General features: G+C 42.3%; 1 protein-coding gene and 1 long non-coding RNA gene across 7 annotated transcripts in view; one reads left to right on the top strand and one right to left on the bottom strand.

The window, feature by feature from the left end:
• Window positions 1–12327, top strand: part of nsd3 (nuclear receptor binding SET domain protein 3) — a 34575-nt gene extending 22248 nt beyond the window's left edge. For all 4 annotated transcript variants that reach the window (XM_061767607.1, XM_061767608.1, XM_061767606.1 and 1 more), the window contains 9 exons: window positions 2317–2519; window positions 2602–2714; window positions 5063–5209; window positions 5288–5410; window positions 6751–6867; window positions 6942–7083; window positions 7527–7633; window positions 7722–7926; window positions 8983–12327. In XM_061767607.1, coding sequence (XP_061623591.1) covers window positions 2317–2519; window positions 2602–2714; window positions 5063–5209; window positions 5288–5410; window positions 6751–6867; window positions 6942–7083; window positions 7527–7633; window positions 7722–7926; window positions 8983–9269 — 1444 coding nt within the window. In that variant the 3' untranslated portion in view covers window positions 9270–12327. The remainder of the gene's footprint in view (window positions 1–2316; window positions 2520–2601; window positions 2715–5062; window positions 5210–5287; window positions 5411–6750; window positions 6868–6941; window positions 7084–7526; window positions 7634–7721; window positions 7927–8982) is intronic.
• On the bottom strand, window positions 2109–9016 carry LOC133475155 (uncharacterized). 3 transcript variants are annotated; one of them, XR_009787731.1, is made up of 5 exons: window positions 8531–9015; window positions 8170–8459; window positions 7453–7631; window positions 6910–7009; window positions 2109–2453 (listed from the first exon to the last, which is right to left on the bottom strand). It is a non-coding gene; the product is annotated as an uncharacterized LOC133475155 (long non-coding RNA). The 3 variants fall into 3 exon arrangements; XR_009787732.1 differs by having other exon boundaries at window positions 7458–7631; XR_009787733.1 differs by lacking the exon at window positions 2109–2453 and adding an exon at window positions 4515–4610 and having other exon boundaries at window positions 8531–9016.
• Window positions 12328–14871: the final 2544 nt, after the last annotated feature.

Raw genomic sequence — 14871 nt, 5'->3', positions numbered from 1 at the left:
ACGGCGCGCTACTCTTGTTTACATTTAGATGAACAAAAACAACAGCTTTCATGTATTGTAGTATTTCTCTGGTACTGTCTGCCTAAACGTGGATATTTCAGCTCACTTCTAACTTGAGAAAACCGTGCAGTAAATTGCAGATGTTTTGTTGTAGTTTTGACTGTGCATACACACACACACAGCAATATCAGAATTTGCACATTCACATTTTTTATTAGTTTTTTTAATGTTCATGCTCTGGTTAAAAAAATCAGAAGTTAAGTAATTTTTTGGAGGACAATTTTTTACATTTACTTGAGCCACATTGTCAAGTAACAGTACTCTTACTTGAGTACAATGTTTGGCTACTCTACCCACCCCTGGAGCGGACATCCTCTATTGCTACTCTTACATTTAAGCAACTTTTTTGCTCATCAGATCAGCCCGTGGTGTATTTGTTGCACTGGTCTTTTGTATTTTCGCGTTGAGGTGCTGCGGGTCGTGGCCCTAGTTGCGGTCCCATCGGAACCGCGAAGCACACGTAACATTGGCGACAAGAGTTGATCCGCTAGTACATCTTGTATTAATTAGGAAACTCGCCTAAAATTATCTAATTAGTTTACGGATGTTAATGTTAAATGTATTAAGCGACGGAGCGATGTTAGGGATTATGTCACAACACAGAATGAACTAACTTCAAATTCAGAAAAAGCCAATAAAAACAGAAAAATATTGCACTTAATATTTCCTGGAGGATGCATTTGGGATTAGCCTTTGAAGTTGTAAATAGTGAAAAATGAAGTGAAACAGACTATGATTTTAGTCAATTCTTTTCCAGAATGAGAGTGCTTAAAGATTAGGATCCTATTCATGTGGCACAGTTTAAGGCAAGCATCAGGTGGAGATGGGCCTGGCTCAAGTTGGAAGCCAGAACAAAAAAAGCAAAGAAATGAGGCAAATTTAATTTTAATCTTAAATTTTTACATCAGTCCGATTTCCTCCCACATCCCAAAAACATGCATGGTAGTTTAATTGACGACAGTAAAAATTGCCCGCAGGTGTGAATGTGAGTGTGAATGGTTGTTTGTTTGCATGTGCCCTGCGATTGGCTGGCAACCAGTTCAGGGTGTACCCTGCCTCCTGCCTGATGATAGCTGGGATAGCCTCCAGCACGCCCGCGACCCTAGTGAGGAGAAGCGGCTCAGAAAATGGATGGATGGATGGATGGATTTGTACATCAACATACTTGAACAGTGTAAATATTTTTTCTGCGTGAAGAAAATCATTTTATTTTTATTTTTTTGCCCCATTGTACTCTTCAGTCTTCCAGATTTTTAAATTTATGGTAAAATCCAAAAGATTCTCTGCGGAGTCCCGGGGGATCCCCCAGAACATTGTTTTTTTTTTTTTTTTTGTCACTTTTTTCATGCCTTTGGTGTTTGCATGTCTGAAACATCCCTCCATCCATCGATTTTCTGAGCCGCTTCTCCTCACTAGGGTCGCGGGCGTGCTGGAGCCTATCCCAGCTGTCATCGGGCAGGAGGCAGGGTACACCCTGAACTGGTTGCCAGCCAATCGCAGGGCACATAGAGACAAACAACCATTCGCACTCACAGTCACAGTCATGCCTACGGGCAATTTAGAGTCTCCAATTAATGCATGTTTTTGGGATGTGGGAGATAAACCGGAGTGCCCGGAGAAAAGCCACGCAGGCACGGGGAGAACATGCAAACTCCACACAGGCGGGGCCTGGGATTGAACCCGGGTCCTCAGAACTGTGAGGCTGACGCTCTAACCAGTCGTCCACCATGCCGCCTGTCTGAAACACTGTATGTAATTTTATTTATCGTAATTTCTTGTGTATAATGCGCACCCACAAAGTTGACCTCAAAATTCTGGAAAACCCTTCTACTTATGTATAATGCATTTTTACAATGCATGATTTTGAATCTACCCATATGATCAAAACATGAAGCATTATCTGTATTTTGTTAGTTTTTTCAAAGAAATTGAACAATTTATTTATTATATATATATATATATATATATATATATATCTTTTGTATTATAAAGAAGTTAAGCAATTTATTTGAACACGTAATATTGTTTATTTACTTGCTCTTATTTTTTTTCATCCTCTAGATGGCGGCATACATTTATAAAATGTGAAAGTTGTTTTCATTTTCCCCTATACCTATATATAATGCGCACTATTGACTTTTGACAATTTTTGGGGGGAGAAAATGTGCATTATACATGAGAAATTACGGTAATCTGAGAGCTGTGCTTCTGTTTTGTGGCATGTTCTTTCTCTAACTCGTCTCTCCTTTCTTGCAGGTGGTGGCCGGCAGAGATCTGCAATCCTCGCTTGGTGCCGTCAAACATCCAGAGCCTTCGTCACGATATCGGCGACTTCCCCGTCTTTTTCTTCGGTTCCCACGACTACTACTGGATCAATCAGGGCCGTGTCTTCCCTTACGTTGAGAACGACAAAAACTTTGTGACGGGTCAGATCAACATCAACAAGACTTTCAAGAAAGGTAATCAACTCAAGGTTCTGGACTCCTTAGCTGAAAGGCAGCCCACAGAATACGATTTTGTCATGTTATCGGGGTGTTTCAGCTCTGGAAGAAGCAGCCCGGAGGTTTCAGGAGCTCAAGGCCCAGAGGGAGAGCAGGGAGGCTCTGGAGCAAGAGCGTAACTCTCGGAAACCACCACCCTACAAATTCATCAAGGTATGTCAATGGACAAAATAATATGTATTGATTTGTCAATGAGGTCTATTATGCCACATTTCTATCAAATAGTACTAGGCCCTGATTATTCAAGTTTTGAAGCTTGATTTTATATGCTTAGCGATTTATTTATTTATATTATTATTATTATGAATTTATTTATTCAAGTTTGGTAGGCTTGTTAACATTACTCTTCTCTGTGACATGTCATTATTTGGGCCCGTTTACTGCCACTTTAAAGAGCAGAATTTATGGTTCCATCAATCACAGCAAGTTGTCCAGGTCCTGAAGGAGTAGAGCAGCCCAAGACCATCACACGACCATGTTTGACTGTTGATATGATGTTCTTTTTCTAAAATGCTGTGCTACATTTACGATGTAACGAGAGACGCACACCTTCCAAAAAGCTCAACTTTCATCTGGTCAGTCCATAGAATATTCTCCCAAACATCTTGAGAATCATTCTGATGTTTTTTTGCAAAAGTAAGACGAGCCTTTATGTTCTTTTTGGTCAGCAGTGGTTTTCGCCTTGGAACTCTGCCATGGATGCAATTTTTGCCCAGTCTCGTCCTTATCAGAATCAGAATCAGAATCATCTTTATTTGCCAAGTATGTCCAAAACACACAAGGAATTTGTCTCCGGTAGTTGGAGCCGCTCTAGTACAACAGACAGTCAATTTACAGAACACTTTGGAGACATAAAGACATTGACAAAAAACAACAACAAACAACAATTGTGCAAAAAGATGCAGAGTCCTCAGTTCGAATGGCTAATATCGCAATAGTCCGGTGCAATGACCATTGTGCAAAGGGCACTGAGACTTCAAGGAGTGTATGCGGTTTAAAGTGACGAGTACTGCGATAATCTGGGACAATGGTTGTGCAAATGTTACAGATACTCCTCAATCAGTGTGCAAATGGAGCAGATGCTACTCTGGCATGAGTGGCCACTATATGCAAATAGTGCTTTGTTGTGTCATGAACACTGACATTAACTGAGGCAAGCGAGGCCTGCAGATCTTTAGAAGTTGCGCTCACTTCCTTTGTGGCCTCCTGGATTAGTCATTGCTGTTCTCTTGGGTTAATCTTTGTAGGCCAGCCACTCCTGGGAAGGTTCACCATTGTTCCATGTTTTCTCCGTCTGAGGATAATTGCTCTCCCTATGGTTCACTGGAATCCTAAAGCTTTAAAAATGGCTTTCGTAACCCTTTCCAGACTGATAGATGTCAATTACTTTATTTCTCGACTGTTCTGGAATTTCTTTGGATCGTGTCATTTTGTTGCAGCATTTTTAGATCTTTTGTCCGACTTGATTTTGTCGGGACAGATTCTGTTTAAGTGATTTCTTGATTAAACAGGTCTGGAGGTATTCAGGCTTGGGTATTCTCAGTGAAAATTAACCAAAAATTGTGATTAGCCACAATTAATTGATGATTTAACAAGGGGGTAATTACTTTTTCACAAAGGGCCAGGTAACTTTGATTTGTTTCTTTTTATTTATTTTCTTTTTACTTAATAAATTAAATCACAATTTAAAACAGCATGTTAAGTTCACTTGGGTTATATTTATCTGATATGTATATTTGTTTGATGATCTTAAACATTCAAGTGGGGAAACTATGCAAAAATATAAGAATTTGTGAGGGGGCCGAATACTTTTTCACATCACTAAAGGTGGGATGGCTTTCGTTGACATCTTGGTAGACATGCCAACCCCCCGCCACCCCCCACCCCACCCCCGTTATCCTGAAATGCCCAGGTGAAAATTCGTACGTCCCCCAACATTACATTTGTCTAATAGATGCTTCTGATTTCTCCTGATTTCTCTCATATCTCCATTATCTGCTTGTCTCGTCAGCGTGCGCACACACAATGCATCTCTCATGTTAAAAGTCCCTGTAAAGTGACAGAAAAATGGTTGTAAATTTGACACACCACAGAGAAGAGTAGTGTTAGCAAGCCTGCCAAATTTGAATGAATAAAAAAAATCAAGCATATAGGATAAGGCTCCAAAATACTAGAACAATCGATTTGTTCATCGAAATAATATAGTATAATAATCGAAATGTTCAGTAGCTGCATCACTAATTTCTCTACATGTGCCCTGTGATCGTCTGGCAACCAGTCCAGTCTGTACCATGCCTCTTCCCCAAAGTAAGCTAGAATAGGTCACCTGTGACCCTAATGAGGACATGCAGTGTAGAAAATGGTTGGATGGATAGTTTGGTATCCTTGGTAAAACTGTGTACTGTACTGCTTAGTGGAAACTGGGTCTTTTGCCTCGTGCTGTGTTGAGGCACTGCATTTGCAGTGCTTTCTTATATTTGTGTTATGATTTCCTCTGTTAGTCCAACAAACCCGTGGGGAAAGTGCACATGCATGTTGCTGATTTGTCCGAAATCCCACGTTGCAACTGCCGGCCTGCGGATGAGCATCCGTGCAGTCTCGAGTCTCAGTGTCTCAACCGTATGCTGCAGTATGAGTGTCACCCTCAGGTTTGTTGCTCTGCTCATCTTTTGAGACATTTTACAGCGATTCAAGTGCTGCCTGTTAACCTCTTACCACCATGGCAGGTATGTCCTGCGGGAGACAATTGCGAGAACCAGTGTTTCACTAAGCGCCTGTATGCAGAGACGGAGGTGATAAAGACAGAGGGCTGTGGATGGGGCCTCAAAACCAACCAGGGTCTGAGGAAGGTAAGTGTCAAGAGGACTTTCCTTACAATCCTTTTCTCAATGGTAATGTGAAGTTAATGGGCTTAACGTAGTCTAGAGACAGGCGTGATAATGTGTTTGTAATTTTTATTCACATTGTTGTTATCCATTTTTTTAAAGACTACTTGGCAGCAACCAGCAGGGCATGCACTTATTTTGCTCCCCAAACAGGCTGGCATAAAACAGGAAGTAAACAAGAACGGGAAACTTTGAATGCTTGCACCCCATTTGTGGTAAATTGCAATACTCTTATGTGCATAAAATAGAAGCCAGGGACTGCTATACCTCTGAATCTTTGCACATTTTTGCTCTCGGGTTGACTTATTGAGTGTAGGGACTCCCACTAGGCTGAATGTATCTCTTGTCCCGAGCTTGGTGACATTCTTCATATTTCTCAACAATCTTTAAATGAGATCCCGTAATTTCTCGTGTATAATGCGCATCCCCCCCCCCCCCCCCCCCCCCCAAAAAAAATGTTTCAAAAGTCAATTGTGTGCATTATACATAGGTATAGGGGAAACTTAAAAAACTTTCCCATTTTATAAATGAATGCAGCCATCTCGAGGTTATGAAGAAGCTGTACACTTTCATTCCAATGTCAGTGCCACCTAGAGGTGTACACTTTCATTCTAATATGCCGCCACCTAGAGGTTATGAAAAAGGTGTAGCCTACACTTTCATTCCAATATGACAGGGGTAGTACGTATGACTGCATATACTGTAAATACAGTTGTGCCCATAAGTTTACATACCCAGGCAGAATTTGTGAAATATAGTTATTTTTTTAAAATATGACTGAACAACAGCCATCATTCATTTCTTTATGGTTATGTTTTGTTTAATGCTAATGCTTTTCTGAAATGCTTGACAGTTTAATTTGAATCCCATTAAAATAAAATGTGTTTTGCCTGGTCCTTCATGTTTTCTTTAAAGAATTTTACCCATCTTCCAAATTCTGCCTGGGTAATCAAACATATGAGCACAACTGTGTGTTTTCTCATTTACTAAATAAAAGTAGGGCTGTGAATTTCAAAATAAGAGGAAGTTAATAAAGTATTACATGTTAAAAAAAAACAAAGTTTTTTACTCAAAAACTAAAACTGTTTTCTAAAAAATATCTAATGTTTTGACTGCATCCTCAATTGTAAAAGTAGTATACAAAATTAAACAGAGAGCATTTTTTATTTTTATTTTCACAATAATTAATGAAGAAATTGTTTTTAATGCCCATTCCTAAATGCTTTGTAGTACAAAAAGAAAGTACCTTACAATATTTAGATTAAAATTACCCAGGTATAAATACTGTATAATGTTTTCTGCAGGGTGACTTTGTGACTGAGTATGTCGGAGAAGTCATTGACTCGGAAGAGTGCCAGCAGCGAATTAAACGCGCCCATGAAAACCACGTCACTAACTTCTACATGCTAACCCTGACTAAGGTAACGGCATTGTGAAAAAAACACACGTTCTCCTCAACCTACTTTGTCCTAATGTCCATCTTTGCACACTTCAGGATCGTGTGATTGACGCTGGTCCAAAAGGGAATTCTTCCCGGTTCATTAACCACAGCTGCAGCCCCAACTGTGAAACACAAAAGTGGACAGTCAACGGCGATGTCCGCATTGGACTCTTTGCTCTCTGCGATATAGAGGCTGGTGAGTTACCCACTATAAAATTCAGGTCTATTGCGCGAACCAGTATTTAAGCTTGCACGCACCAAAAAATAAATAAACAGAGTTTTTTTTCTGATAAGCCCCACGTTACATACACAAATACAAGAGAAAAACTGCCAACCTTACTGTAGGAAATAAATACAATTAAAAACGGCAGATCTGAATTATTCAAAGTTAACAGATTTGTGTTAAAAATGTGAACACTTTTTAAAGAACATTTCTGTGAGTTAAAGAGAAGCTAAGAATAGTCGAAAATGTGACGCTCCTGAGATCATGAAAATACATAAGCAGGCCACAGCATTGTTTAAGCAGCAGCGGTTAGGCTTGGAGGAAAAAAAGTCAAACTTTTACAGTACTCGACTTGAGATGGGTTCAGTTTCCAGTTTAGAGAAGTTCAAAGAAATGCCTCCTCTCTGTGTGTCCAGGCACCGAGATGACATTCAATTACAACCTGCACTGTGTGGGCAACAGGAGAACATCTTGCCACTGTGGATCAGACAACTGCTCAGGTTTCCTCGGGGTGCAGCCAACTGTAAGCACACAATCCACTAAATATTAGAGCACAAAATTGTTTTTAGCATCTCTTGATTGTCTCTTTGACTACCCCACCCCAACCCCAGAGTGCCGTGGTGCTGGAGAAAGAAGAGAAGGCCAGGAACGCCAAGCTGAGGCAGAAAAAGCGGAAGCTGCGGCTGGAGGGCAAACACACACACGAGTACTTCTGCTTTTGCTGTGGAGAGGGAGGAGAGCTGGTGATGTGTGACAGGAAGGAGTGTCCCAAGGCGTACCACCTGCTGTGTCTCAACCTCAGCAAGCCGCCATATGGTGATGATGAAATATATCAATGTATCAGTTATTTCCAAACTAAAATAAGATTTATATTCAAGTGGAGGACTTATCCCTATTTGATAAATTGACTAAGAGGTGTGTCCCGAGACTTTTGTCCAAGGTCATGTTAACTTTATTATTCCTTAGGGCCTATTTGTCCTGTAGATGGCAGGCATAGTAATGATTATGCATGTGCATGAAATATTAACTATATATAATAATAATATATACAATACTTACTGGGCACCACGGTGTCCGACTGGTTAGAGCGTCAGCCTCACAGTCCTGAGGACCCGGGTTCAATCCCCGGCCCCGCATGTTCTCCCCGTGGCTGCGTGGGCACTCCGGTTTCCTCCCACATCCCAAAAACATGCATTAATTGGAGACTCTAAATTGCCCGTAGGTGTGAATGTGAGTACGGATGGTTGTTTGTTTCTGTGTGTGCCCTGCGATTGGCTGGCAACCAGTTCAGGGTGTACCCCGCCTCCTGCCCGATGACAGCTGGGATAGGCTCCAGCACGCCCGCGACCCTAGTGAGGAGAAGCGGCTCAGAAAATGGATGGATGGATAATACTTACTATATTTATAATTTCATATGTACCTGTGGTTAGAAAACAAAGCATAGAGAGTGTGCACAGGTGCAGTCAGTTAATAGGGCGATCAATCATTGCTGACAGCCTCTGACGATATCTACTCTGTCTCCTTATTCTCGCCCGTCTCATCTTCCTTGTGGCCATCTGCTTTTTCCTTGACAATCGTTCCATATTTTTGTGTTTCAATGCAAAAAAATGGCAGTCCAGTATCTTGCATGTGGAGCCTCAAAACCCAATACAGGGTTGTAGTTTTTCCGTTGCCGTGCGTGGGTAGATGTAGGTTGCTCAGTCACTTGGTGTGCGGTGAAGTGTCGCCAACTGGTCCACTTCAGACACATTTAGCCACTCGGCTCGTTGTGCGGCGGGTCTTGGGTTCATCCTGAAACGTCTTGTCAGTAGTGCTGATGGCCCAGATGATCTTGTAGAAGTAATGCATCTTAACCCCTCTTCCTGCCCACAGGCCGTTGGGAGTGCCCGTGGCACGACTGCAGCATCTGTTGTGCACCGGCCTCGTCTCTCTGTGACTTCTGCCCTCGCTCCTTCTGCCGGGACCATGAGGCAGGGGCGCTCACCACATCCTCGCTGGAAGACCGCCCCTGTTGTTCCAGCCACAACCCCCTCAGTCCTCTGGGCTCCGGCCCCAGCTCGGCTCAACCGCTGCCGCCGACTTCCTCTCTGAGCCTCGTCGCAGTCAAAGAGGAACCGCCAAGAGACGATGTGGCACCCTCGTTACCTCGTTCCCTGTAGAGTGCACTCCCAGCACCACCCACATGTGCTCACTAAAGGGAATATAGAATTTTTTTCATTTAGTTTTTTGTCGGACCTTCGGAGCCGAGACACGTTGAAGAACTCCTTTTGTGGCAAGCGCAATGAGATTGGAGCAGCACCAGACTCGGACACACACCATCCTCCGCTCTTCTGGCTGTAAAACACGACTAACACACAATAGCGCTAAGATCCCGGACCAACGCCTCGTTTTGTTCTCCCCTCGGATAATCCCGAGTGTTGCCAGTAACCGGCTCTTTGAAGGAAGTGAGGTGGAGGGAGGGGACGCCACGCCGCTCCTCCTCTTGTTTACCTGCTGTACGCCGCGGCTGGCGTCTCTCACACACTTCCACTGCCCCGACACCACTCCTCACGTGCACCGTCATCGTATCGCGCTCCTCCCCTTCCTCTTTGACGAACAGGAGGGGCAACACTTTTGTGCAATTTTTTTTTTAGGCCCACACTACATTCCAACATTCCTTTAATCATGTTTTTGATGTACTTACGGCTATAGATGAATATAATTATATATGTATCTATGTTTGTTAATGTTTACAAGCAGATTTTTCTCACTTCATCTCGGTGAGTGGTGTAATTCTTTGTTTAGGTGTTGCGCAGACCTCCTTGTGAAAATTGTCCTATTAAGGTGAAATACTGTATAATGGTATATAACGTACTGGTATAACATTACACAAGTACTTGTGACTTCTCGTTTGCTCATTCACGTGTACATAATTGGCTCATAATATTGTAAAGTACTTACCAACGGGGAGGTGCGGCGCCTGATTATTATTTTTTTTTCTCCCCCCCCACACATTTTCTCTGAGCCGTCGTCATGCTCGAGGGAGGGAGGAGGGCCCAGCCAATGAGCACTGCTATCTGAGTATATTGTTAATCAGCCTTAAGGGATGATGACTTCAGTTCCATTGTGGCTGTAGGAACTACTGCCCAGATGTGTTTCAGTAACGTTTGCGTACTGTGACCTTTTTATTTTATTTTTATTTTTTATTTTTTTTGCCAAAACTTCTCTGAAAAGCACTTTCACATGCCTTGTCACTACACTTTTTCGTTAGGACACACATATACAGAAATGTATATTAAAGGAGCGTAGGTTTTTTGAAAATGGATACCTCTTCTTCTGGTAGTAACATAAGAATTTAAACTGTTGTGACAAAAAACAACAACTTTTTTTTGGGGGGGGGGGGGCAAAATTGGAATAACTGCCAGTCTCATGTTGAAGAAATGATGGGTCCGTATCAAGACACACAGTCCAGGATAGTGTACAAAATACAAACTGTACAGTGTTTTTAGATTGCTCATCTGTCAAATCTTTTGTATTTATTGCACCACATTTTATACCAATTGCTTTGTTGAACACCAGTACAGTACTCCCTGTTACCACCGTGTGACAATTAAAAAGAAAAAGAAAAAAATCAGAGGGGTTCACGTATTATACCTGTAATCGGTGCATACTTTTTTTTCTACATCTGTGTAATGATTCCACATTTGCCGCTGCTCATGTGTAGTGACTCGTCACTGTATTTGCTGTCAAAAGCAGTTCAGTATTGGAATGTTTGTTATCATGCCTCAGCCTTTGTCTTGCTCCTGAAGTAACTAGGGTATTTTTATTTTATTTTTTTACCTCCCAAGGTGATCAGTGTCTTTAAGACACTTGAGTGAGTGCCATTGCAGAACAATTTATTAAGGAAAAAATTCAACCACGATGTAGGTGCCATTTGACATTAGGAAAAATTCTGGTTCTCAGTTGCATTAAGTTTCATGGACCATATCTCCATGTTCTTTTTGAACTTGCGTATGTAAAAATGTCTTATTTGTTGGCATTTCCCCTCAGTGATATACATGCCCTTACCCCCAACGCCCCCACCCCCCAATACCTTCTCTCAACTTAATCATCGGATGTCAAGGCACTTTTATTTTCACACTCACATATGTTACCAACCAAACTTGAATGTTATTATTTATTCGTGTGTTATTTTCAAGTGTACACCACAGCATATATATTTTTTTGGGGTTGGTGAATCATAATGGCATAACTGGTCTTTTGTCTTTTCAAGGTGACTGTTCAGCTGAATGCATACAGTCGAGTCGTAAAAATGCCTCATCGAAGCGCATTTTCTGTTCCTTTATTATACTTTTTTATAATAAAGGCAGCGGCCTTTGTTTTCTTTGCACATGCTGATTGCATGACACCGTTGCGCAGTGCCATTTTGTCCTCTCTGCTAATACAGTGGCAGTATTAGAACGCTTCATTTGTGTCTTGCATCTTTTCATTCGTTTAGAAAACAGTAGTGTTTTGTTTATTAGTGCCATTTTTTGGGGTGGAAAATCCCCCCCAGCATGTTTCTTCCCTTGTGAGTGACCCTTAAAGCCTCAGAATGACTTTTCAAAGCATCCTGGAATTCTTTTTTTTTTTATTTTATTTTATTTTTATTTTTTTTATATAAATAACTATTCTTACAATTAGAATCAGACACCCCTCTAGTGCTTCAAAGTTTCCGTTCACTGTAACATCTTATTCGTGCAATTCTGCTGACTGTTGTTAATTTTTTGATTGACAGGCAGTCAGAGGAGAATTAGTGTTTGTGCTGAACTCACCTGCAAAGCACAATTATTATTATTATTTTTTTTTTGGTAATAGAATTACTTTGGGTTACTAACTGGTCTCATATCTATCTCTCTTGGTGTTGCTTCAATGAAAAACGTGGATGACCATGTTGATTACTGTTCAACCTGTGTTACTGCATATTGTTGGCAAACCTGTAAATAGTCTTGCATTGTATTTGCATAGAATCATGTTACTGTGGTGTGCTTGGTTTTTTTGTTTTTTGTTTTTTGTTTTTTGCCTGTACAATTCCGCTTCTAAATGTGTGTGACTGTTGGGAAGACACTCTTTTTGTACATGACAGTCTTTTTATTTGAAAATATGACTTATGTCCTTTTTTTCATTCAAAGGTTGAGTTGGAAGAGTTCAGACATGCCTGAAGTTTGACTTTAATAAAGCTGTACTCTGTCTCAGTGACGCAATAGTTTTCTGTCGTCTTTGTGTCAGGATGCATCAATGGGCTCAGTGTTGTATTCCTTTCAGCAACGGATATTTGAACACAAAGGGTGGAGCAACATGTAGAGAGATAATACAACAGTACTCACAGGAATATATTCTTTATCCTCTGCAAAAAAATGTCTAGTTGCAGCTTACTGAGTCACTAAGAGTATTGGTGACTCATATTCGTTTGTGGCTGTATGACATTGACCCCAAGTGGCCAATGAGGTCACACCGGAAGGAGCAGCACAATGAATTGAATGGAAGCATTAATTCATGATGCAAGTGTTTTGAGTAAAGTCAACAGCATGATCACGGTATAAAAGCTCGTATCTCAAGACACCACTGTATTTTAAAGTGATACTCAGCCAAATATTTACTAAATTTGGTGCTTTAGGTGAATTAGGAGGGGATGCAATTGTATTGAAAGAAAACATTTAGATTTTGTCTTGAGACTGAAACACAATATGTACTGTACATATGAGTGACAATGTAATTTCCCTTCTCGGATTAAAATAGTCTTTTTGTAATATATATGTAATATACAGTTGAAAGAAAAGCACAGCTTTTTTTTCAAACCACATTAACAATGTATAGACGTTTGAATTAATTTAGTGTAACACGTTGAAAATAAAGGACATTTTTAAGTGACCCTAAACTTTTCAACGGTTGTGTGTGTTTGTTTCTTTTATATTTAACTATTATAAAAACTAGACCCCTCCTTCAGCCGTCACCTTATCGTGGTGGAGGGGTTTAGATCCTAGGAGCTAAGTTGTCTGGGGCTTCACACCCCTGTTAGGGTCACCCATGGCAAACAGGTCTTAAGTGAGGAACCAGACAAAACACCGCTCCCAAAACCCCTATGACGAACAAAATGGATTTAGGTTTCCCTTGCCCTGACGCGGGTCACCGGGCCCCCCTCTGGAGCCAGTCCTGGAGGTAGGGCACAAAGGCGAGCGCCTGGTTGCCGGCCCTGCACCCATGGGGCCCGGCCGGGCACAGCCCGAAAGGGTAACATGGGTCCCCCTTTCCATGAGCTCACCACCAGTGAGAGGGGTCATAGGGGTCAGGTGCAGTGTGAGCTGGGCGGTGGCCGAAGGTGGGGACCTTGGCGAGCTGATCCCCGGCTACAGAAACTGGCTCTAGGGACGTGGAATGTCACCTCTCTGGCAGGGAAGGAGCCCGAGCTGGTGTGTGAGGTTGAGAAGTTCAGACTAGATATAGTCGGGCTCGCCTCCACACACGGCTTGGGCTCTGGTACCAGTCCTCTTGAAAGGGGTTGGACTCTCTTCCACTCTGGAGTGGCCCATGGTGAGAGGCGCCGAGCACTTATTGCCCCCCCGGCTCGGCGCCTGTACGTTGGGGTACAGCCTCCCTCCACCTTCGGGTGTTGTTTGTGCCTATGCACCAAACAACAGTTCAGAGTACCTACCCTTTTTGGAGTCCTTTGATGGGGTGCTGGAGAGCGCTCCTGCTGGGGACTCCATCGTTCTGCTGGGGGACTTCAATGCTCACATGGGCAATGACAGTGAGACCTGGAAGGGCGTGACTGGGAGGAACGCCCCCCCCCCCCCCCCCGATCAGAACCCGAATGGTGTTCTGTTATTGGACTTCTGTGCTCACCATGGATTGTCCATAACGCAAACTATGTCCACACGTGCACTTGGCACCAGGACACCCTAAGTCGCTGTTCGATGATCGACTTTGTGTTCGTGTCATCGGACTTGCGGCCGCATGTCTTGGACACTCGGGTGAGGAGAGGGGCAGAGCTGTCAACTGATCACCAGCTAGTGGTGAGTTGGCTCCAATGGTGGGGGAAGATGCCGGTCCGACCTGGCAGGCCCAAACGTTTTGTGAGGGTCTGCTGGGAAACGTCTGGCAGAATCTCCTGTCAGAAGGAGTTTCATATCCCACCTCCAGCAGAACTTCACCCACGTCTCGGGGGTGTGGGGGAAATTGAGTCCGAGTGGACCATCTTCCGCACCTCTATTGCCGAGGCGGCCGACCGGAGCTGTGTCCGTAAGGTAGTGGCGACAATCCCCGAACCCATTGGTGGACACCAGCGGTGAGGGATGCCATCAAGCTGAAGAAGGAGTCCTATCGGATGTTTTTGGCCTGTGGGACTCCTGACGCAGCTGATGGGTACTGGCTGGCCAAGCGGAATGCATCTTTCGTGGTCGCTGAGGCAAAAACGATGGATGGGTGGATAAAAACTACAGTCCATTTTAAAATACTTGATTTAAACACACAATTTATATATCATGATAAACAAAAATATCACATGACTGTAACAAATACAATAAAATAAAAGGAGAGAATATACATTGTTCAACACAAATGAATTTGCGATATCTTGAATGAATCAATAGATTAACATTGAATATATTCAAACAATGAAAAAAATTAATGAATAATGACTAAATAAGGAATATCAAACGTCAGGGAGACCACTCACTACCTTAACAAATTTATTTAAAAATGTCAGATTGTATTTTTAATCAAGGTTAGGCATTTATCAAGTGA

The sequence above is a fragment of the Phyllopteryx taeniolatus genome, chromosome 3, assembly GCF_024500385.1.
Source record: "Phyllopteryx taeniolatus isolate TA_2022b chromosome 3, UOR_Ptae_1.2, whole genome shotgun sequence".
Lineage (NCBI taxonomy): Eukaryota > Metazoa > Chordata > Actinopteri > Syngnathiformes > Syngnathidae > Phyllopteryx > Phyllopteryx taeniolatus.
This window is presented reverse-complemented; position numbering and strand designations above follow the sequence as displayed.